The sequence below is a fragment of the Haliaeetus albicilla genome, chromosome 16, assembly GCF_947461875.1.
Source record: "Haliaeetus albicilla chromosome 16, bHalAlb1.1, whole genome shotgun sequence".
Classification (NCBI taxonomy): domain Eukaryota; kingdom Metazoa; phylum Chordata; class Aves; order Accipitriformes; family Accipitridae; genus Haliaeetus; species Haliaeetus albicilla.
The window spans coordinates 31,866,291-31,888,850 of NC_091498.1; the positions used below are offsets into that span (position 1 = coordinate 31,866,291).

Genomic DNA, 22,560 nt, shown 5'->3' on the forward strand with positions numbered 1-22,560 from the left:
AGTTCTTCACTTCCAGCAACGCGTCACTTCTATATGTCTCTTTGCAGGTCTTTGTGGGCAATGGGCACCCCTCCTCAGGGAGCAAGTGTTTGTCATGGCTTTGGCTGGAGTTCAGGTCTCTAGGAGAAGCGAATCTTGATTGTATACTCCTGGCTCCTTAATGAGAATCCATGAGAATCACAACAGCCTGAACTGCTAATAAAGACTTAGCTCTGTAGGTGGGAGGATGCAAAATCCTGCGCTAATTATTGTCACAAATATCAATAACCTGTTACAACACTTGGCAGCCTCAAGGGACAGAAAAGGTAGAGATCCAAATGAGCACGAGTTATTCTTCACAAGCCCCTCTGAAAATCAAGGGGGAGATGACACGGTGCATCCGAAGGGCAATTTACTCCAAGTAGCTTAAACACCTATTGCAAGCAGCTTAGGCTGTTGTAATTAGCTCTGGATGGATGCCTGGAGCAGATGGCTGGGATTACAGGAGATTAAGGCTGACCCAAGCCTCCCGGCAATGAATGAGGCTGAAAAGCTTCCAGGCTACTGATGGTTAAGAACAGGGAGTTCTGCACAGGACCCACCTGTCAGAACATGATTGATAGGCAGTCCATTAAATCTTTTTACTACACTCCAGATATTTCCAGGAATATCTCAGCTACCCATTTTTTTGCTCCCTTTTGCAGAGAACCAGGTCATTCTGCTGCTCCACCTCTATTGCAAGATCAAAACCATCTCATCACAGCCTATTTTGAAAAGACATGGTGCTAATCCAGTTCTTTCTGCAAACTTTTTTTTTTTTGGCTAGCAGAAAACTGATAGCATATTAATGGTAATTTCAGTGTAATTCATCTCTGCTCGACACACTCGATAGATACCAGCTTCTTTCAGTGTCTGGAACTATTTCAAGGTTTAAAACTCACACCATTTCTTTCAGTATAGCTGATTTTTCCCTTTAAATAATAGAAGCTCATGCTTTTAGATTAAACTGACAGCATAGATAGAGTCACCATATAAATAGCAGTTCATATTTGGATGATATTTGATCCATAGGTGGGATTTATTCATCTATCAGTTGTCAACAACATTCAGCATAGACATATGAGCCAACAGCCTAGGCTCTCTTTGCAGTCAGTAGAAATGAAGGTGGCGGTTCAGCTGTTCAGACATGGGTGTCTAGGACTGAGACCCACCGTACATCTCTCCTGCTCCCCTAAAGGGCACAAGTCTCCCTACATCTTGTGCCATATGTGTGTCTGTATGTCCTATGATATCTCAGGTGGGATCAGATGGATCAAGAGACTCAACGGAGCCCGGAGGAGGATTTGCCATGTCCAAAGGAGACCCATGGATGGTCACATGAACAGACAAGTTCTCCGTCAGCATTACTGAGAGCCTAGAGGACTGGCTGAGAGATGGACCCATGGGATGGGTTTGGGCTCACCTTGCTCCAGGTCCGCATGACCTATGGACCTACACACGAGCTATAGGTGTCCCAGCTTCTCTTCCAGTCTGTGAACTCCAGCGGTGCGATTCAGCTGGCTAAAGGGATGGCTCTGGCAGATACAGGAACCCATGACCTTCTGGAAGAGCAGCTGGAGCCCAGCAGGAAACCTTCATTGGCACCAGAGACCAGAGCCAGCACAACCAGCAACAGACCAGTACCTGCACCAGCAAACCCAAATATTGACAGAGAAGAGCAATGCAGACAGCTGCGTTGACCCCAGATGGGCGTTTTGGTTGGGTGTAGCTCTACAAATGGCAATATTTTAACAACAGGGTTTATATTTGGGGAGTTTCTGTGCCAACACTTTCACCACTGATTCACGTTTGTTCCCACTTTATGACTAAACTTCCAGGTACAACTCAAAACACCCCCAATTTCTTGAAAAGGTAAATAAAAACATGCATTCCAGTTGTTTCCAAAAGAAACTTCTTTTACTTCTTACAAAAGAATGACAAAGAAGGGAAAACAATTCACAGAAAGCAGTTACACAAATAGTTATCAGGTAAGTAGGTATTAACCTTTGAAATGTTTATCACTAAATTCTTCATCTCTCTTTTATCAGCTATGCAGCTGTGTTGTGTATTGCCGCATCTAAGGGTATTTTTGGCCTATTAATTTTGCTCTTATAATGGAGGTAGAAATGGAAAGGAGCAGTTGCAAATTAAAAAAACCCAAACAGGAAAATAGTATATAAACTGAAATCTGACATATGGAAGTGACATGACCCATAGGCTGGGTGGGTTTCAGCCACCATGAATTCAGATGTCTTGAAGTTAAATATGTCAGAGTCATGCTACATTTCCTATATGCAGCATTAGGTCTTTATGCAACATAGTTGACCCAAGCCATTTCCCATGTCTATTTTAACAAGAATCATGGTCTTTTGTTCCTGCTACAGAGGGAGACTAAGATCAGATTTAATGTTTATGCATTAAACTTCGAGTTTGGTCAGTTAAATCCCACAGCTAATGGTCTTTCAGATACAGATAATGACATACTTAGAGAAAATTAGAGAAAAGATTGGAAATATTAGGTATATTGCAACTAATGCACCATGGCTTTACTGTACATCCTTAAGTTTGAATATAGGTACTGAAAAATTCCACTAAACAGTACCTTTAGGAACTGTCATTGTCCAATACTTAGTTGTGTATTAACAAAATCATTTGAAGTGTTTATTCACTATAAAATGCATTTTGAAGGATTAAAGTGCAGCAGAAAATTTTTAAGATACTTTTGAACATACTTTGATGGGTCATTGTGGAAGAAGAGGATTCAGAGAAGTTCCTCTCAATTTTCCCCGTTTCCTGCAGCTTTAGGGAAACGTATCCTCCTCTCCCATTCAACCCGCCTTGGTCTGCTCCGTGTGTTCTCCTGCATGCTCCCATCTGTCATGGGGATTACCTGGAAGCACTGAAGTTCACCTTAAATCTGGAGATCCCATGGCTTCTCATGGCTGGAAGAGATACAGCACTTTGGTAGGGATGTAGTCCACTGTGCTGATGAATGACGTCCAAACTGTGGGAGAGGGTGACCACGAGTAGGCTCAGGCCAAATATAGCTGAGAAGAAAGTGGTCCAAATTCTCAGCAGAAATCTCACAAATGTGTCACCTTTACAGGGCTGAGCCTTGTCATCGTATTTCCCTTCAAGAAAGAGGTGACGGGGTTGCCTAAGGAATGGCAGGTCCATGAGAAAACCCAGCACATACTTGCCTCCAAATATTCAGAAACCATCTGGACATTTTAGCACGTTTCCTCACAAATGGACCTTTGGTGGTTCTTCAATGAGTATGTATTTCTCCTGTTAGGAAATGCACTACCTAGAGGTGAATGTATAGCAAATTAATCCCACGTCAATAGAGGCAGTCTACAAAATGGACAATAATATATAGAAGAATTATCACAGCTGCTCTCCAATTCCAAAAAGACCCCAAAACACAGAACCCATTCCCATCACTGCCTAAATGTCAAACTATTTACCGCTTCAGCAGGGAAACAATTATTCTCCTCACTGCTCCCTTTAGAGCACGCTTCACCTCCTGGTTCCTCAGGCTGTAGATGAAGGGGTTCAACACAGGAGTCACCACTGCGTAAAAGACAGAAACGATTTTGTCCCTGCCCAGGGAGTAGCTGGAGGTGGGCCGCAGGTACATGAAGAGAAGGGTCCCATAGAAGATGATGACCACCACCAGGTGGGATGCACAGGTACCGAAAGCTTTGCGCTTACCCGGTGCGGAGCCCATCCTCAGGATGGTGACTAGGATGCAGCCGTAGGAGATGAGGATGACTGATATGGTGGTGACCCCATTGAAGCCCCCAAAAGCAAGTAGCAGCATTTGGTTGAGGCAAATATCAGAGCAGGCCAGTTTTGACAGCGGTGGCCCGTCGCAGAAGAAGTGGTCGATGACGTTGGGGCCGCAGAAGGACACCCGCAGTGCAAACCCCGTGAGCACCACCGAATTAAAAAACCCAACCACATAGGACCCAGCCAAGAGGGAAACACAGACCTTCTGGGACATGACGACGGGGTAGCACAGCGGGTTGCAGATAGCAACATAACGATCATACGCCATGACGGCCAGGAGGTAACACTCCACAGTTACAAAAGCACCGTAGAAATACAGCTGTGTGAAGCAGCCAGCAAAAGAAATAGTCTTCCTTCCTGATGAGAGGTTCAGCAGCATTTTGGGTGTCACAGCTGAGGAGTAGCACAGATCCAAGAAGGACAAGTTGCTGAGAAAGAAGTACATGGGGGTTTGAAGCTGGGAATTGAGCCAGACTACAGCAATGATGCCAAGGTTTCCCACCACAGTGATGACATAGATGAGCAGGAAAACCACAAAGAGGGTAACTTGGAGGTCGAGGCAATCCGTGAACCCCTTGAAAACAAATTCTGTCACCGTAGTCCAGTTTTCCCAAGCCATCACTGCAAGAGGCTCCCAGCTCTCAGGCAGGGAGGCGATTTCCATGAGATCAGTTATGATGACTTAATCCCTTGCTTAATTATTAGTGATTTTTAAACCTGTGCTCTGTAGATAATGAAGGTGTTTTCTAATGAAACACTGACAGACACCCTGGCAGGATGCTTAGTTGGTCCACAACCACCTGGCCATGCAGGGACCCACATCTCCGACTACATTTGCCATTCAAGCTCTTAAACCAAGCTTTGAAAGTATCTTCTACTTCATGTACTGATTTCAAGGAAAGAAGCATGAAACCGACAAAGCAAGTTTTCCCTTGGACGTAGCTGTGGTCTTCACTACCTGCATTGTTTCCATCTGTCTGCAGTTTTTGCCTCATTAAGGGAAGAGCAGCTCATATTCATTAATGTTTGTTCTGATAATACACAAGCTAGACGAATATTAGAGTTCACTCTGCTTTTCAGGTTGATGATGTCCCAGAGACTCTTTATTATCCCAGGTAGCTCAGGGTTTGAATTTGTCACTCAGGACTTCTTATTCTAAGTGCTCAGAAACAAAAATAACGTGGGTGGTTGGTTGGGGTTTTTTAAATAAGTGATTGCTAAAAAAGTTAGTGGCTACTTTGGGGAATAAACTGCATTTCAATAACAGCTTTCATCTCATGAGAATAAATAGACAGAAGGGCACACACATATATCTTTCCTTTTCTAATATCTTCCAGCTTAGCTGGTGACTTGCTAAAAATTGTGCTCTTCCCTTTATTTCTATCATTTAACTTACACTTTAAGCAAACAGTACTTTCAAGCAACTGATTAACATGCCAAATTAAGGTTAGAAAGTAAAACTTCCCTTTTAGAAAAAAGTTGTAACATAACTATGTGTGTCAGGTATTTGAGAGCAGTTTCAGTGTAACTCCCCTTTCTCTATAAGAAAGCCTCAGTCTGCCCTCATACCAGGCTGGAGTAGACTTCAATTTCTTTTTTATTCCCTAGTCCAATCCTCCACTTGACCCTGAAGACTCTGGCTGCCCTGGGTTCTTGCTTGCCACCAATTCCACTGCTATCCGCCCAACAGTACCCGAGATGCCACCTCTTCTGGTTTCCTGTAGAAGATCCAGCCTTTTTCAGTCTGAACTACTTTTGTGCCTGCCTCTGTTGTTAGTTTCTCCAAGGAGATCATTTAAAAGACAGACAGAATCTGCACCTTTTTATTTCTGAGGAAAACTATAAAAGTAACAATACAGAAAATTAGACAATATCCTATTAAGTTAACTTGAAAATGTGTGTGCTTATCTCATATATAGGATAAAATAATTAATATGTCCCCAAGAAGGATTGTGTCTGGGATGAGGGTAAACACATAAGACATACTAAAGATTTCTTCTGTACATGTATATATTTGTCCCAGTATAACTCTTACCAGTAGGCAAGGATATGTTTTCAAAGAGAAATGGCAATTTTTGCTCTTGTGACAATCACTGCTGCATTTCTTTGGCATTGCCTCTAATCAGTTCTTTCTTACCTGTCTGCATGACTGTATTGCACAGAATCATCACTGACTTAAGAAAAAGCTTATTTTTCCACCTTCTAGCTTGCTTCATAAATCAAAGTTTCAGGGAAGGAAGTTTATTGCAAGTCTCCTTTTCTTCTCTTTAATTCTACATGGTGTTGGATGTCCATGTATGGCTGTGTCTCCCAGAGGCTCCTGTCTTCACTATTTATTGCTTTCCAGCTTAGATGGTTGGAGTAAGCTGCCAACAGTCTCATTAGGCACATCACCCCATGCCAATCACTCTTGTTTTTTCTCCCCTTCAGATATAATTGGAAAGTTCCCTTAGTGATTTCAAGAGCTAGGTGCCTGGAGCTATTACTTCCTCAACCCTTGAGATGGGCTGTCTTCTGGGAGACAGAATATGTCAAGATCAGAAACTGCTGTGAGGTTATTGAGAAACAGCATCTCTTAGAGACAACATCTCAGCATCTTGTAGCTACGGAAACACTCAAGCTGAAAAGATTTACCAGTCTTTACTAAGCCTTGAAAATCACGAAGAATACTCTACCCATTTCCAAGATGAAATGTTGCCAACCTACTGAAGACCATAATTCTAATATCAAATTAGGAAATGAAGGAGGTACTAAGGAACAGAGAATAACACTTGAATATAACATTAAGTTTCTTACTCTATTTCCCTGAGAATACTATCATCTCCCATGGTGCCCATGCAGGGACATGGTCTGGATGGAGAGGGACTGCCAGAGGAGTGAGCACTGGCTGGGCTGTTGGGTCCAGAGGGTGATGGGTTGTACTCTGCCTGGAGGCTGGGGAGCGCCGCAGGGGTTTGTCCTCTTTAATCTCTTTAAATAGAGCCAAGGGGGACATCACAGTGTGCAGGGGACCATCTCACAGTACCTGAGCAAGGCAAGGAGGGCAGACCCGGAGACCTGGGCCAAATTCAGCAAAGACTCCAGACCATCAGGCAAGCTGGTGATGATGAGGCAGGTCCAAGGTCCATGATCAAGCCTAGGTGCAGATCAAAGGAATCCATAGGTATGCATACCTATTCCTAAACTGGAAACCAGTACTCCTCCAGCATAACTCAAGAGAGAAGCAGGCTCCCTAGGCTGAGCTTAAATAGAGCTCATAGGCAAATGGGCAGAGGATGGGGATGGAGGCTCCAGGTGAGACCGGTCAGGGTGATTAAGGCCTATTAGTTCACTCTGGAACAATTAATCACTGCTTGAAAATGCCCATTTCTCACCATTGAATATAGTGGGAGCCTGGAGTAACCAGCTCAGGTGTGGACATCTGGGCCATAGGTACCTAAATGTGGATAATCCTACCCTTGCTGGAAAACTGGGCTGTCTAGTGTCTACAGAGGGACATCAGCAGCTCAGGAGACAGAGTCAGTTGTGCTTTATGAACCATTTGGGGATCCTCTGAAAGATCTGAAATGTCTCTAGACCCATTTTCATTCTGTCAGCAAGGTCTAGACCAAAACCTTTGCATGGTCTACAAGTATCTCGGAAGCATCATACGAGATGGTCATCACTGCCGCTGTGTATCTGTGCTCAGTGATGGCTCATCCATGTGATGTCTTTCAGATACCCAAAGCAGCCCAATGGCTTTCAGAATTGCATTTCACCTGTTTATTTTTCTTTTCTCCCCCCCCCCGGTAAACCCTGCTGTGAGGAGCCCTAGGGGCTTTCTCCCAGGAAAGCACGAGGGAACATATTTACAGCCCCGTCACCTACAAGCTCAGCTATTGGAGTCGGGGAAGGAACGTATGTCTCTTCACATTGGGCGGTTAATAGAGGTTATGCGGATGCACCGATGTCCTCTGCTGCATTTGGGATAAACTCTTGGCTCCCCTCACTCGATAGCAGCGAAGGCACAGGAGGACCCATAAGACCAAGACAAAGCAGAGCCTCGCCTGCATTTTGGCAGTGGGTTTTCTTCTTCATGTCCTCATGTCCTCTTTTTGGGGCATCTGTTGGAAAACAGCCTTACCAAAGTAGGTTTTCTTTATGATAAGAGGGAGTAATGGCTTGTGCAAATTGTTTTTCTTTTACTTAGGCAGCTAAAGCAAGATAAACTGATTTATGCAAGTGTTAAATAAGGACGAGTCTTATTGTGTTACAAAGAAATGCAACATTTCAAATTGTCAGCAGAATATAGTCATTAACAAAACAGCCTTTGGAATCAGCATGTTTTAAAATTAACTCAGTTTTCAAGTAAGCAACTTCATGGCCATAGGTTCAGGATGCTTCAGCGTGCTGGCACTCATAAAGGTATAAATCATGAATTTATCAATGTGAATTTTATCCATTACAAATGATATATAATTGTATGATAAATGTGATTTGAAAACTGCAATAATAATTAAAAGCCAAGGCAAAATGTCTGGAGGTCATTAATGTTGTGTAATCTATGATTTCACTGGGACTGTGACTTTCCATTGCTCCAGGTTTACGTGCAGTCCTATGAGGTTCCTCTGAGGTGTCTTCTGACATTGCTTTCAAACTGAAAGTGAATAAAGATCTGATTCTTTTCTTAAATCTGAAAACACGGGTGCTAGAATACATCCATAGTTTCAAGTATCCAAGCACAGAAAAACAAAATTGCCATTCGTGTTGCTTCATCTCACTCCCTGTTCTTTTCTAAGTACCTCAACTGAAAAAGAAAAAACATACACAATTTGGGTTTAGAAAATATAGCAGAATATACCAAAATGTGACAGTTAAACTGGTGATTGATTGGAGTGAAATACGGTCCAAAAGTGGAACTCTATTTTTTATCATTTTGATATTTTTCTTACTTTTGCCTCAGCAGGTAACATCTGGTGATGGGAGGAAATCACACACAGACTAAATTCGTCCTTTTGGGAATTACAGACAGTCCACACGTGCAGGCCCCTCCTTTGGGGTTGTTTCTATTGATTTACATTGTCACTTTGGTGGGGAACATTGGGATTATGGTCTTGGTTTGGGTGGTTCCCAGCCTGCACACCCCCATGTACTTCTTCCTCACCCATTATTCATTCGCTGATGTCTGCTATTCCACAGTCATCTCCCCCAAAATGCTAGCAGACATGTTATCGGAGAATAAAACCATTTCTTTCGCTGGCTGCGTGACGCAGTTCCACACCTTTGCTTTCTTCGCGACTGCCGAGTGTCACCTCCTGGCCGTGATGGCCTATGACTGGCATGTTGCTATCTGCAACCCCCTGCTTTACGTGATGGTCATCTCCAGCCACGTCTGCCAGCGGCTGGTAGCATCGTCCTACATCATCGCCTTTCTCAGTGCCATCATCTGCATGGGCTGCACCTTTGGGGGTTCCTTCTGCGGACCCAACCAGATCGACCACTTCTTCTGCGACATCAGCCCCATGCTGAAGCTCACGTGCTCCGACACCCACAGCAGTGAGACGGTCATCTTTGCCTTTGTCGCCATAAATGGGATGGGCACGAGCACGATCATTTTGCTCTCCTACATCTGCATCCTCCGCACCGTCCTGAGGATGCGCTCAGCACGGAGCAGATCCAGAGCCTTCAACACCTGCGCCCCCCACTTGATGGCTGTTTCCTTATTCTACGGGACAATATTCTTCATGTACCTACAACCCATGTCTCGCCACAGCAGCCTGGATAAGGTGGCCTCCATCTTCTACACCGTGGTCACCCCCATGCTCAACCCATTCATCTACAGCCTGAGGAACAAGGAGGTGAAGGGTGCTCTGGTGAAGTGCAGGAGAAGGATGTTAAACCGCTGTCGACATCAAAGAGTTGTATCAGCTAGGAAGTGAACAGTTTATCTTAAGTGAGAAAGCCTGTGATGCATTAAAACAATCATATTTTTTCCCTAATCCTCACAATTTTATGTAGGTTCTTCCACAATTTCTGCACAAAAGTGAATTACAGTACTTAGCCCTGAGACATAGACCCCACAATCACATCTTCCTTGGAAGGAAACCAGGAGGAGTGGGAGCCTCAAACTTTATTTCACTTTGCAGTCACCAGCCTGTAGGAAGAGATTACCCCAAATTATTCCAGGCCTCTTTTTCTCACAGGAAGCACAAATCATAGTTTTATTGATTTATAACTTTTTTTCACTGATAAATATGTATTTTTCTTGCAAGATTAGTGACCTTGTCCCTAAAGTCCAATAAAATTCCTCACTGTTACCTGCAAGTTATTTATTAGACATAAGCTGCTGGGGTGGGAGGGAACATTTTGGAAGAATAAGTGTATTTTAAAATTTGCTTGCTGAAAAAAAGTAAGATAAAAGGCTTGAAAAGATGCAGTGCATTTGTTTCTGACTTAAAAAGTGAAAAAGCCGGCGGGAGTCAGGATCTCAAGCTATACCTTTGAATGTCACACTGCACACTTCGGCATACATCTTCACTCAAAGGAAGAAAGTGTAGGCAACATAATTAAAAATACAGGACGATGAACTGTGCTGAGACTGCCCAGTGTTAAGGACAATTTCTGCACAGTGATAGCACCAAGGGGGCCTCCCATTCATTTTAAGTGGTGTTTTACATTCATCGCAAGTGCCATTTACTTAACTGGTGAGGCAAATGGAATTACACCTGGAGACTGGCATCAGTGTCCTGCATCCAAATGCCCAGCTCATGCTAAAGCAGGCTACAAAAACCAAATGGTGTGTTTCATTTAAAAATTAAGCATGTGTCTAGTTTCCATAGTTGAAAGATAATCCTGAACACATAATCTATGGGTAGCTGATAGCTGTCTGGGTCTGAAAAAAGCCAAAAACCAGCAGTTCTGCAAATTATGGCTCATTAAAGAAGGGGGGACATAAAGCACGGTACAGGAATGGCCACAACACTGGGGAGGGGCCAGCAATCCTTCATCTTTACCTGGCAGGCACATAAGAGAAAAAGCATCCTAATTTCTGCTCAGCCTAATTAATTCCAAAGGACATTTGTTGTTTCTTGGGTGCACACTCATAAGCATTTGTGATTGGGTGCAATTCTGCAACTTCCTTACAAAATTCAGGTTGGCTGGATAAGTTCAGCACAGGGTCTTGCTCCTTCTCACACACTTGAGTTTGGTTGCCCCTTGTCTGCTGATGCCGCTTGGACACCTTTGGGTGATGCGATGAGTTCTGACTCCACAGAGTTACAGACTCACACGCCTTGTCTGCAGCAGGGAAACGCTGCAGCAAAAAAAATATCTTTCCCTTAGCTGTTGTGAGTAGCATGGGAATTAACTTAACTTATATTTGGAAAGTAGATGGATGGTGAACAATCTTTGTTGTGTGCTCTGGCAAACAGCAGCGGGAGAGGACACGTTGTCTTAGGCCTGGGGGAAAAGTGGCTTCCACCTGCAGTCAAATAAAGGAGCCAGAATCAATGTAATTAAATGCTAAAGAGCTTGGCAAGACAGAGACTTTTCATATCAGATAGTTTCTTTCTTTTAAAATCTTCACCACACCTTGTTTTCTTCCTTCTATTTTGTTGGATATTTTTGCTTATACTATACATATAGAATCACAGAACCACAGAAAGCCCAAGGTGGACCTCGAAAGATCATCAGGTCCGACCTTTTGTGGGAAAGGGAGCCTAGGTGAGAAATGTAGTATGTAGGGCTCATTGCTGCTTGGTGAATTACCCCACTCTGGGTGTTCTTATTTCCTCTTGGTTTTAATTAAGTTCCCAAAGCAGAGACAACTAAAATGCTTAAAAGTTTACCCAGACTTGGTGTTGCATTCCTAAAAGAGGTCTGGATTGCCATAGTCTTATGTGTGGTGGATCCAACTCAGTGAACTTCCAAGAACTTCCATCTAAAGTGCAGGAGAGGCAGAATTGTGAACTCCTGCAACATGAGAAACAGGCTTGGTTTTTTGGAAATACTTTTTCTACTAAGAGCATCAGTGTATTATTTTGCTTCGATCTTTGCAGAGAAGGTATCTACAAAATGTAGAAATCTGTGGCTGTAGACACAAACTGCCCCCGTGAAATGACATGATAGAGGTCATTTGAGGTCTGAGACCTCAAAAAGCAAGCAACTTTTTGGCAGGAAGAGCTGGAAATGTGCCTCTTTGTCCTATGCTTCAGATGCAGTTAGATCAGCCTGAACATTCTGGAAAGAGAAAATGGGGTGCTCTGTAGATCATTCAAAACCTGGCCCATACTGACCTCAGCATTTAAGACTATATTCATGTAACCCAATTAGTTACCAAATCTTTAGCTTTAGATACCTTATCTAGCTTTATCCTTCAGATAATAGATAGGACAGATATTTCCGAGCAGTGCCTAACATAGGTGAGACAAATGCCGTTTTTTCCTGAAAAAAAAAAAATTTCATTAATTATGTTCATTAAATTTCTTGTGCTTGTACAGGAAAGATTCATTGCCCTTTAACGATAAGGGACCAGGGCCCTGAAAATAAAAAAAGGTCATAAGGCAGGTTTTAAGCTATAAACTGGGAGATGCTGATGGCTGTGGAAGAGCAATTTGACAGGGCTATCTATCAAGGAGCCTGGAGCTAATGTCCAATGTACATCTGAAAAGACCAAGAAGGAAGAAAAAAAAGCTACATGCAATAAAATACAGAAGATGAATCAGACTATCTATGGTATATGATGATGGGCACAAGCCAGTAGTAGAAACCAAGCAAGACTTGGAAATATTTTCAAACCAAATCTGGAAGCCTAAGTAATAGGGTGGGGAAACAAAAATCCTTGTCGTTAAGTGAAACTATGGCATTGTCTATCAAAAAACCAGCAGATAAATATCATGCCAAAGCTACTTCCACATGGCAAAATCCCTCAGGGCGTTCTTCACCTCCTTGTTCCTGAGGCTGTAGATCAGGGGGTTCAGCATGGGCACCACCAGTGAGTAAAACACAGAAAAGGTCTTGTCGGTGCTCAGAGTGTCACTGGACCTTGGTCGGAAGTTCAGGGCAAGGATAGACCCGTGGAAGATGGTGACTCCAGCCAGGTGAGAGGTGCAAGTGGAGAAGGCTTTGTGCCGGCCCTTAGCAGAGCTGATCTTTGAGACGGCAGAGAGGATGAAGGCGTAGGAGACCAGGACTGCCAAGATGGTCACCATCTCCACCAGTCCCCCAAGGCCGAATATCAGATGCCTGTTGACGTGGGTGTCGGAGCAGGACAGCGCTAGAACAGGCATGATGGTGCAGTAGAAATGGTCGACCTTGGCTGGCTGGCAGAAGGGCAGGCTGAAGGTGAAGTCCGTGTGCACCAAAGAGTGCAGCAGTCCAAGGACGTACGAACCAGCCACCAGCAGGACGCACAGCCTGTGAGACATGACCGATGGGTAAAGCAAAGGGTTGCAGATGGCCGTGTAGCGGTCGTATGCCATCGCAGCCAGAAGGAAGCACTCCGTGGTCCCAAAAGCTATGAAAAAAAAAAGCTGGGTGGCACAGCTGGCTAGAGAGATTGTTTTCTTCTCAATCAGAAGGTTCATTAATGTCCTCGGTGCCACCACCGATGAGTAGCAAGCGTCTAGGAGAGATAAATGGCTAAGGAAAAAGTACATGGGTGATTGAAGTTGCCTGCTGCTCCTGATCAGCACAACCATGCCCAGGTTCCCTGCCAGCGTGATGAAGTAAATGAGGAGGAACAGCACAAACAAAGGCGCTTGTAGTCGTGGGTTGTCTGTCAGTCCCACGAGAGTCAACTCTGTAACTTGCTCGGTTTGATTTTCCTCTGCCATCTTCTCCAAAAGCACTGTAAGTTATGTTCATAGAGCCATGGTAACAATAATAAATTAATGGAGAGACTGAGCAGCTGAAAAGACCAACAATCCCCAGTGCCTGTACTGACTAACCCTCTCATTATCAGAGACTGGTTTAACTTTAAATCAACATTCATCAAAAAACAATTTGGCGAGACAGTGGAAATGTTATTTTGGTGTCAGTTACTCTGCCAAGTGTTCAATTTTTCATTCATTTTGATACATATATATATTTTTATCTCTGGTGCACTCGTACTATATACCACATTTCAGTGTAACCCTCCCAAGTTCTAACAAAAAAGAGTTAAAGAAAGGGTTCAGTGATTCCTGTAACATATTTGTTATATCGATAATGAAAATAGACTTTTCAGAGAATTTGAGCTAGATTATAACCTTTCAAATTTTAGGAAGCCTTCCCAGTGGAGTTTTTTTTAAAGATTATTTTGCTTGCAGAGAGAAAAGATGAAAATCCCCCTTATTCTTTCATAACTTTTCATTTATTTTGCTAATTTGGGGTTACACTTTTATGGAGCGTATGCAAATGGTGCTGTGCCATCATTTGGGAGAAAAGAAACCATTAAAAAAAAAGATGGCAGAAAAAAATCTTTGCCTTTACAACATATTTCTCTATGCCTCCTCATTCTAAAATTCATACTTGGGAGTTTTAAATATATGGAAATACCCCAATGCATCCTGACTTTTTATCACAGATATCCATGAGAAATACGGAGGAGCCCTCCACAGTGGTCCAGAAGCAGCCACTGTAACAAAAATATGTATTTAAAACAAACCAAGAAAAGAGCCAAGAAAATTGTTGGGTAAACCGGCCCACTTTTAGTCTAAGATCATGGAAAATACTGTGCTGCTCATAGGGTTTCTGCCACTGTAACTAAATCTCTTTAGTGGAATGAGTACAGCTTTCCCATCAGGAAAATCAGCAGGTAAATTGTTGTAAAACTGGCATCAATGAGCCTGGCTTATATTCATAATGGAAAAAATCAAATCAACTATGTAGCAAGGTAGGAGAAGTGCATGGGATTTAGCTGTGTGTCAGCAAACTCAAGCATTTATTGACACAGCTATAGGGGTTTAAAACACTGCAGAAAAACCTGTAGAATCACAAAATTACTCAATGGGATTCCCCAGCATTGCAGAGATAAAGACATATTATAACTTGTATTTTATCTGGTAACTGGTATTATAACCTTCCAAAATTATAAAAAATTATAACTGGTGTTATAACCTTCAGAAAATTTGTGTGCTGTGTGATTTTCCTTCTCATCTTGCTTATTGCTCTCACATGAAAAGAATAGCTCGTCTTGGTTTGTTTACTAAAGATACAACCGAGAACAATCAAATTCATCTTTACAGACCTCATCTCTGAAGAAGGAAGCTGTTCTCCTCCTTCTTGCTCCCTGCAAAGAATTATATATTATAGTCTGCAAAGATATTATATACCCCCTTAAAATTATACATCACCTTAAAGTTTCAGCTGTAAAACAAATCTGGATGTCCTCTTTTCCTTACCACTTGAGGTCTTCCTTCTTACTTCACACTAATTCATGACATTGCGAGGACACTTAGATGTTTGGTCTGTCCAGCCTGCCTGGTTTAATTGCTTTTTAACTCTTGTCTCTAATCCACTGAGACTTCTGAGGCGCTTTTGTTGAGAAGTGTTTTGGAAAACTTCCTTTGGGAGAAATGCAATTATTTTTATATTCCTCTGTCAAACATATACATATGTACAATATATATATGTACAACAGAGGAATATAAAAATAAAACAAAATTTAAAAATTAAATTAAATTAAATTTAAAAAAATAAAACTGGTCTTACAAGTAGAGCAGCTCACAAAAGACTGGACAGATTGTGTGGATTCACCTAATAGTCCTAGATATCTATCAAATGCATACAGCTCTCCATTGCTAGGAGACAGACAGGCGTTTCTGGTGTGTGATCCATGTGATTTGCTTTAGAAACTGGTCTTGCAACAAAGTGAATTACATATAGAGGTGCCTATTTCTTGGGGGGTGTGAGGAAATATCAACTGGGTGGAAAATTTACTTGAGTAAGAACATTGTTTATCCCAACTTTACAGTTGTTTACTTGTATTTTTTACCTAAAGTTATTTGTTTCATAATACTATGACAGAGACCTTCAGGGTATCAGCATCAATCCCCTTTCTGTAACTTCTTGGTGTATTATACAGAAAGTCTATTTCTTAACAGTCTTCAAAGTGCTGGGAAATGCAGCATCGATGGTCCAATGAATGGTGAAACAGTTGTTATTGACCCGATGTGTGACTAAGTTATTTATGTTTGCACCATCTGAGAAGCAGCTTTAGGAACAGCAAAGGTGAGGCTCAAAATGCCCAGAGGCTTCCAGGAAAAATAGCGCCAACACTCACTGTGACATCAGGAAGGACCAAACACCTTGAACTCAACCTGCAACTTCATTTGCAGGAATCAAGTTTTTGGTGAAAAAGCCTTTATTAGAGTGCCAAGCCACAGGTAATAGCTTGAGAAACTACAGTGAAGAATTGTGTGATTGAGTTATTAACTGATTATATGATATCCCATAGTCCTTCAGGCCTACCCATTCCCACCCAACCCTGTAGGCACTGGGTTTCAGAGAGACACTCCATGGAAAAAGGGTTTCTGACTCTTCTTCTGGGTGCTCCTCTGAACCTTAGCAGTCTGGAAACCCACCTCCACTGCAATCCAGGCTTTCTTTGTAGTCGTTGAACAGAGAAATGAGATGAACAGGGTGAATCGAGCTGTGTGGAGGAGCTGCCCACTGCTCATTGACCATTGATGCTGCATGAGGTTGGGCTTCACCTCACCCAGCTTCAGCTGTGCAGAAGTTACCTGTCTAATCCGAGTCAGTGTCAGTCACCTGACTTATCCCTATAATTAAGGGAGATGAATTACAAAGAAACTATCCTCAGTACAGACTTCAGTGCAATTTTGAGTCCCACTCAATAACAGCAATAAGGAAATACTCTCCTGGTCACCAGCTTCCTTCGCTCACTGCCTTTTCCCAACCGCTCTTCTCAGGGCAGCCTTCACCTCACTGTTCCTCAGGCTGTAGACCAAGGGATTCAGCGTGGGGGTCATGACGGTGTAAAACAGCGTGGCCATCTTGTTCTCATCCAACGCATAGGTGGAACTGGGGCGCAGGTACATGAACAAGATTGCCCCATAGAACATGGTGACGACCGTCAGGTGGGAGGCGCAGGTGGAGAAGGCTTTTGTCCTGCTCGCCGGAGAGCTGATCCTCAGGATGGTGGGGAGGATATAAGTGTAGGAGACAAAGATGATGGTCATGGTGCTGAGACAGTTTAGGCTGATGAGAGCAAGGACGACCACCTCGTAGGTGTGGGTGTCGGAGCAGGAGAGAGCTAAGAGCGGGGCAATGTCGCAGAAGTAGTGGTTGATAACATTGGAGCGGCAGAAGGAGAAAGTGAAGATGAAAGTGGTGTGCATCACCGCGTGCAAGACGCCAACGCAGTAGGAACCGGCAACAAGCCACCGGCACATCCTTTCGCACATGATGGCAGGGTACAGGAGGGGCTTGCAGATGGCCACATACCTGTCATAGGCCATCACGGCCAGCAAGAGGCACTCGGTGACCCCAAAAATAACAAAGCAGCAGAGCTGGGCTGCGCACCCCGAGAAGCTGATGGTTTTCTCCTCCGTCAAGATCTGCACCAGCATTTTGGGGAGGATGACGGAGGAATAGCAGACATCGACAAAAGCCAAGTGGCCAAGGAAGTAGTACATGGGGGTGTGAAGGTGAAGATCAGTCCTGATTAATATAATTATCCCAAAGTTCCCCAAGAGGGTCACCATGTACATGGCCAGGAAAGACAAGAAAAGGGGAACCTGAAGATCCAGGCAGGCAGTCAGGCCCAAGAGAACAAACTCACGCACATCAGTGTGATTGACAGGTGTCATTCTCTGTAACGCATTCAGCCTGTGGGAGACAGGCAAAGTGGCAGACAATGATTTGGGCAGCTCAGCAGCACCCTCGGCTTCCTCGGTGTCACTGAAGGGAGGCAGAGCCCTTCCTACCAGAGGGTCATAAAATGTCAGCTGGACTCTGGATCACTCTCGCAAGAACCAAGCCTCCATCCAGAGGCTTCGAAAGGATCCTAAAACCAAAACCTACTTGTGAAGCTGAACAGTGAGAATGCCCACCTGGGCTTAATTCAGCATTTCATCTCCCCCTTCCTGGGGAAATTTAACACAGGCATTCTTAGTAATAACCTTTTTAAAAAAAAAATTAAGATAATTAATGCATTTTGTTTTTTCCTTAGTAAATGACAGGTACATTTTTAAAAGAAATCTTTTTTTTTAAATAAAACAACATGGAACAATTCATCTTGCAGAAATTGCAGAATTAGTTTTCTTGTTGATTTTGCAAAACAAAACAGAGCAAAAGTGTGCATTTTTCTTTCAAAACTGATACGAACATGCAGTTTTCAGTATACACAGTCTTGACAACCCCATAGGAAAGGAAATTCGTGGTGGCACAGTGGCAACGGGGAAATGAACTTGGACATAGAGCCGACACCGTACAAGCAAACACAGGAGGAGTTGGGCAGGGAGAGGAGATAATACTCTGTAGGTGCTGTAGGTAGTGAGCACCCTCTTGCCTTGGCCATCAGGGCCATCCCTTGCCATTACAGTGGCACCTATGAAAAGACCAAACACCTACATGTCTCCTTGTTTTATGTCATCTAAACTTTAAAGCAGAAGAATCCTCCCCCCCATGTAGAATTCCTTCTGCTGTTCTCAGTCTCGTTGCTATAAATGAGATGTCTTACACCTCTGGTCCTTTCTTTCCTCTATCTCACCACCTTCAAGTCTATCAGACCAAAAGAAAGGGGTGCTTACTTTAGCCCCATGATATCCCTTCATGTCCTGCTGCTTCAGAGCAGGTTCAGGGCTGAGGACTGGCCAGAACAGAAGATGCCCTCACCTTGGACACTACTTCTCCAACAAAACTCAGATCTTCAGTGCAGGTCCATGCAGTTCCTTCAGCAACTGGGATGAGCTTGGCTGCTCTTCCAGACGATGACCGAGGCCATAATTCATCTTCAAACAAATGTTGAGAGTGCTTTTTAGCACTCTTTCCTTAAAAGCTGCACTGAGAATGATTTGTTGCTGCACCTTCCAGAGGGCAGACGAAGCCCCTCTGTACTTTTTAGTGTTCAAGTGGTGTTTATACTCTTTTCTGTGACCTTGGAGGCATTTCAGTCCATGGAGAACAGAAGCTTGACAACAAGCAAAATCCACCTGGAATATAAATTTCTTTGTCTCCAGGCTCACTAATGAAGCCCAGGAAAAATTCACTTTGAATGTCTGGATTTAAGAAGATGTCTTCCCCCGCTCCCATGCTGAGGAGAGGGAGTGGATGAAAAGTGAATGTCTACATGATTCACCAAAAGCAAATCTCAACTTTTTTCCGCAGTCACCCCTGGTTATTATCTTTCTCAAGTGACTTTCTCAGTGCCACTTAAGCTGGATTTCGCCAATGCAAAGGTATTTCTTGCAACCATTTCTGCTGTCATGGTGTCCCCTTGTTAGCACCCTCTTGCTCCAAAGCCCACCCCAAGTGTTGATCTTTGCCTTTGCCAGCTTCAAGAAGACAGTAAATGTCTCCCCACTGTTTTTTCATGTTATCTTTTTTTTTTTTTACTTTTGCTATAAGCATTGATGAGAAGAGCAAGGCAATAGCAATCACCGAAACTCAAATCAATACCAGAACTGTAGCCTTACCTAAACAAAATTCTTTTCACTGAAATCTGTCCACTGGGTCCAAGTGCCATGACATGTATTATTCACAATACTGTGGTCTTGATGTATGGAATCACAAAAATCTTTCCTATCTGCATTCTCCAAGAGATTTAGTTTACACAGATGGAGGTCTCTCTGTATTAGTTTGTTTGAGTAGGTTGCTACTTTCAGAACCTCCAACAGCTGCATTTCAGACACCGCTTATTCCTGCTATTATTAGCGGGAATGATATTGTCTGTTCATATGTGTATTTGTTTTGACAGTGAGAATTCAGAAGTGTTATAAACCCTTTCAGACAAACCCGGGCTGCCTGGTGATAATCTCTCACCATCCCTTTACAACTGCTGTTGATGGCCCCATGGCTAAGAGGGATGCCTTCATCTAGTAAAATATATAAATATATAAAGAAAGGCACCAATTATTTTCAAAATGTTATTATAACTTTTCTGACAAGTAGGTCCTCTATTAACTTCCATGATGGGCTTTTTTCTTCATTATTATTTTTTCCTAATGAGATTTGGGGTCAAAAACCTTGGCAGGCTGTGTACAGCCACTCCAAACATTGCATCCCTCTGGGATATGGGCAGCACTTAGGACCAGTTGAACATGACCCCCTTCTGAAGTCACTCTGCCTTTATCTGGTAGTGAACTCACCAAAGACCTACCTGATCCCATATTCACAGCTTACCTAAATGTCACTGGGTGCCCAGCTTTTCATTAGAATTTGTGTCTAGGGGGACCAGAGCAGAATTTTCTGGCAGGGGTCTAAGGCAGCTTCAAAAGCAGGAAAAGTATCATCAGCTTGAAATATTATGAAGTCTGCCAGATTGTGTCTGTGTTATTGCTTTTACTCACTGTCCTTATGCTGTTCATTAAATCTTAGTAACTCAGGAAATATACAAAAACACAATCTGTGCTCAACTGTGCAACAATGCCAAAAATCCGCCAATGAATTTTAATTTAAAGGAATGCAGAAATCAAAACCTGAAAAACAAACAAACAAACAAACAAACAAAAAAAACCAAAACCCAAACTGTTGAGAGTCTGTGTGGCTTCTTTCCCTAAGATACCTGGCAGGTTTTGGTCTCTAGCTCCCAAAAATTTGTCCTGGGAATGAGAGAAGACACCCAGACAAATGCATAAGAGGACTCAACGCTTGGCTGGGGCAGATCTTTCACCTCTGGAAACCAGCTGGTCTGCATGGGTTAACAGCAGTGCACAGCTCCCTCCAAATATGCTCATGAGCTGTGCTTGAAGTTTAATTTCATTCCACCAAAATCTATACAATTTCAACACAGACTGGATGAGCACTGAATTGCTCAAAGGGGAAAAAAAATGATAAGGCATGAAATGAGTCATTCAGTGGCATTAGCATGTGGTGCACGGTCTGGTGCTAGTCATGATGGCCAGTCCCCTGGATTGGCGTGGGATTTCTCATTGAGCAACCCAGCCTGCAGGACTCCAGAAAGAAATATCAAAAGAAAATTGGAGACAACATTTTTTGAGAAATTAAAAGCTAATTATGGGGTTGTAGTGGCGTTTTGTTGTTTTTTTTCTTTTCTATATTCTTTATAGCTACCTCAGGGCTTTTATTTAGCATACCAGCTGTTGAGTCTGATCATGATTTAACTGAATTTTGTCATCTACAGCTGTAGACTTCTTCATCTGACCATTCTCCACCCTGTTGCCAAATACTCTAGGAAGCAATTGGTCTTGCTCCGAAATAAACATCCTAAATAGCTTATCTGAATTTTGCATAAAAGTTCCCACTTCTTCCCATTGACTGCAGAGCTGAAGTTACTCCCCGGACCAGGAAAAAGTGGTGTCTATTGTCTACACCCTGGTGATCCCCACGCTGAGCCCCCTGATCCACAGCCTGAGGAACACGGAGGTGAAGAATGCTCTGGGGAGACTCCTAGGAAGAGTTCTTGTTGCCTTCCAGATTCAGACTGGTAAAAAGATATAATCAACTAAATGCAAATAACTTGGATGTTCTTGAGATTGCATCTTTGTTCTGCAGCTATAGTGATGAAAATAATGAGCACGTAACATGGAGAGCCATGAAAGCTCTGAAAATTCTCTTTCTGGGGTGCAGGGAGTAAGTCAGGGGATCTCTGGGGGATGCACAACTGTGCAGCAACCTTTTGTTCACTGCAAAGGCTGTACTGAATAGCTGAACTACACACTTGAGGGACCAGGTCCTTAAAGGAAACACGGAACAAGGCAATGGATAAATATCCCAGCCACACACCACGGGCGGTGCTGGGACAGGCGAGGACACACCTGCTTGCTCTGCCCTGTGAGATGAGCTGGTGTGGAGAAGCCACACAGAGACCGTCATTGCGCTTTTGTTCTCATGATCTCTAAAGTTGTGATCCCATCAGTGCTTGCTGGACAAGACCAGGAGTAAGTATTTCTGGGCAAAAAGGGCCAACAAGGGATACAGTGTCATGGATAGGCAAGAAGATAAATCTCCAAGGGGATTCGTTTTTCTTTTCTTTGTCCCCTCATCTTTCTGCTCATCCCTTGTGTTACCTGATGACAAGCCAAACATTAGAATCAACATATGAGGCCAGATGAGAAAACCATCAAGCCCACTGCAGCACCTCTGAGAAGCAGCCAGCACCAGGGGCACTTGGAGAGGGTCTTTGCAAACCCAGTTGGAGCATGGGGAAAGTTGCAAGGAAGCAACAGGACACAGCCCACGTTCTGGTCTCCCTGTGGAAGAGTCTGTCACTTTCACTGGCTATGAAAGAGACGAAATAATTAGTTTTTAGACTGACCATGTCAGGTGAGATGAATTCCAACTTCTGTAGATGCAAGCGTGGCCTGTACTCAGGTGTGCAAACACACTGAATAACTGCTGCTTTCAGTAATGGGCCTAAAATCAGAGGTCTTCCCAGATACACACATCTGTAATGATGACCGTTAGGATGAACATCCAACCATTCAATGTTTGCTCATGCAAAACAGAAAACTTAATGAGACAGTGTTTTTACTGGTATGACTCATGAAAATTAATCTAATGAAACTGTGTTGGTTTGTACCAGATGGCAAATCTACATGCATTTCTCTTCAATGTGTATCTCCAGTTTCTCCACGTGTACTTCATATC

General features: G+C 43.2%; 4 protein-coding genes across 4 annotated transcripts; 1 reads left to right on the top strand and 3 right to left on the bottom strand.

Moving 5' to 3' along the window:
* Window positions 1-3,481: 3,481 nt before the first annotated feature.
* Window positions 3,482-4,430, bottom strand: LOC104324592 (olfactory receptor 5AP2). The gene has a single exon (XM_009928856.2). It carries the CDS (start codon window positions 4,427-4,429, stop codon window positions 3,482-3,484), a length of 948 nt encoding a protein of 315 aa, XP_009927158.2. The 5' UTR covers window position 4,430.
* Window positions 4,431-8,768: 4,338 nt separating this feature from the next.
* LOC104324593 (olfactory receptor 5AP2) lies at window positions 8,769-21,411 on the top strand. The gene is made up of 2 exons (XM_009928857.2): window positions 8,769-9,662; window positions 21,259-21,411. The coding sequence occupies exons 1-2, from the start codon at window positions 8,769-8,771 to the stop codon at window positions 21,409-21,411; spliced, it is 1,047 nt and encodes a 348-aa protein (XP_009927159.2).
* Window positions 12,693-13,637, bottom strand: LOC104324594 (olfactory receptor 5T17). Its single transcript, XM_009928858.2, has one exon. It carries the CDS (start codon window positions 13,620-13,622, stop codon window positions 12,693-12,695), a length of 930 nt encoding a protein of 309 aa, XP_009927160.1. The 5' UTR covers window positions 13,623-13,637.
* LOC104324583 (olfactory receptor 5AR1) lies at window positions 16,671-17,600 on the bottom strand. Its single transcript, XM_009928848.2, has one exon. It carries the CDS (start codon window positions 17,598-17,600, stop codon window positions 16,671-16,673), a length of 930 nt encoding a protein of 309 aa, XP_009927150.2.
* Window positions 21,412-22,560: the final 1,149 nt, after the last annotated feature.

What these genes read in the sequence shown, in the direction of transcription:
- LOC104324592 (XM_009928856.2), bottom strand. Translation starts at nt 4,429, where the DNA reads ATGGCTTGGGAAAACTGGACTACGGTGACAGAATTTGTTTTCAAGGGG.
- LOC104324593 (XM_009928857.2), top strand. Translation starts at nt 8,769, where the DNA reads ATGGGAGGAAATCACACACAGACTAAATTCGTCCTTTTGGGAATTACA. An exon ending in AGGAGGTGAAGGGTGCTCTG is followed by an intron (nt 9,663 to 21,258) that starts GTGAAGTGCAGG and finishes TCCCCGGACCAG; the next exon opens with GAAAAAGTGGTGTCTATTGT.
- LOC104324594 (XM_009928858.2), bottom strand. Translation starts at nt 13,622, where the DNA reads ATGGCAGAGGAAAATCAAACCGAGCAAGTTACAGAGTTGACTCTCGTG.
- LOC104324583 (XM_009928848.2), bottom strand. Translation starts at nt 17,600, where the DNA reads ATGACACCTGTCAATCACACTGATGTGCGTGAGTTTGTTCTCTTGGGC.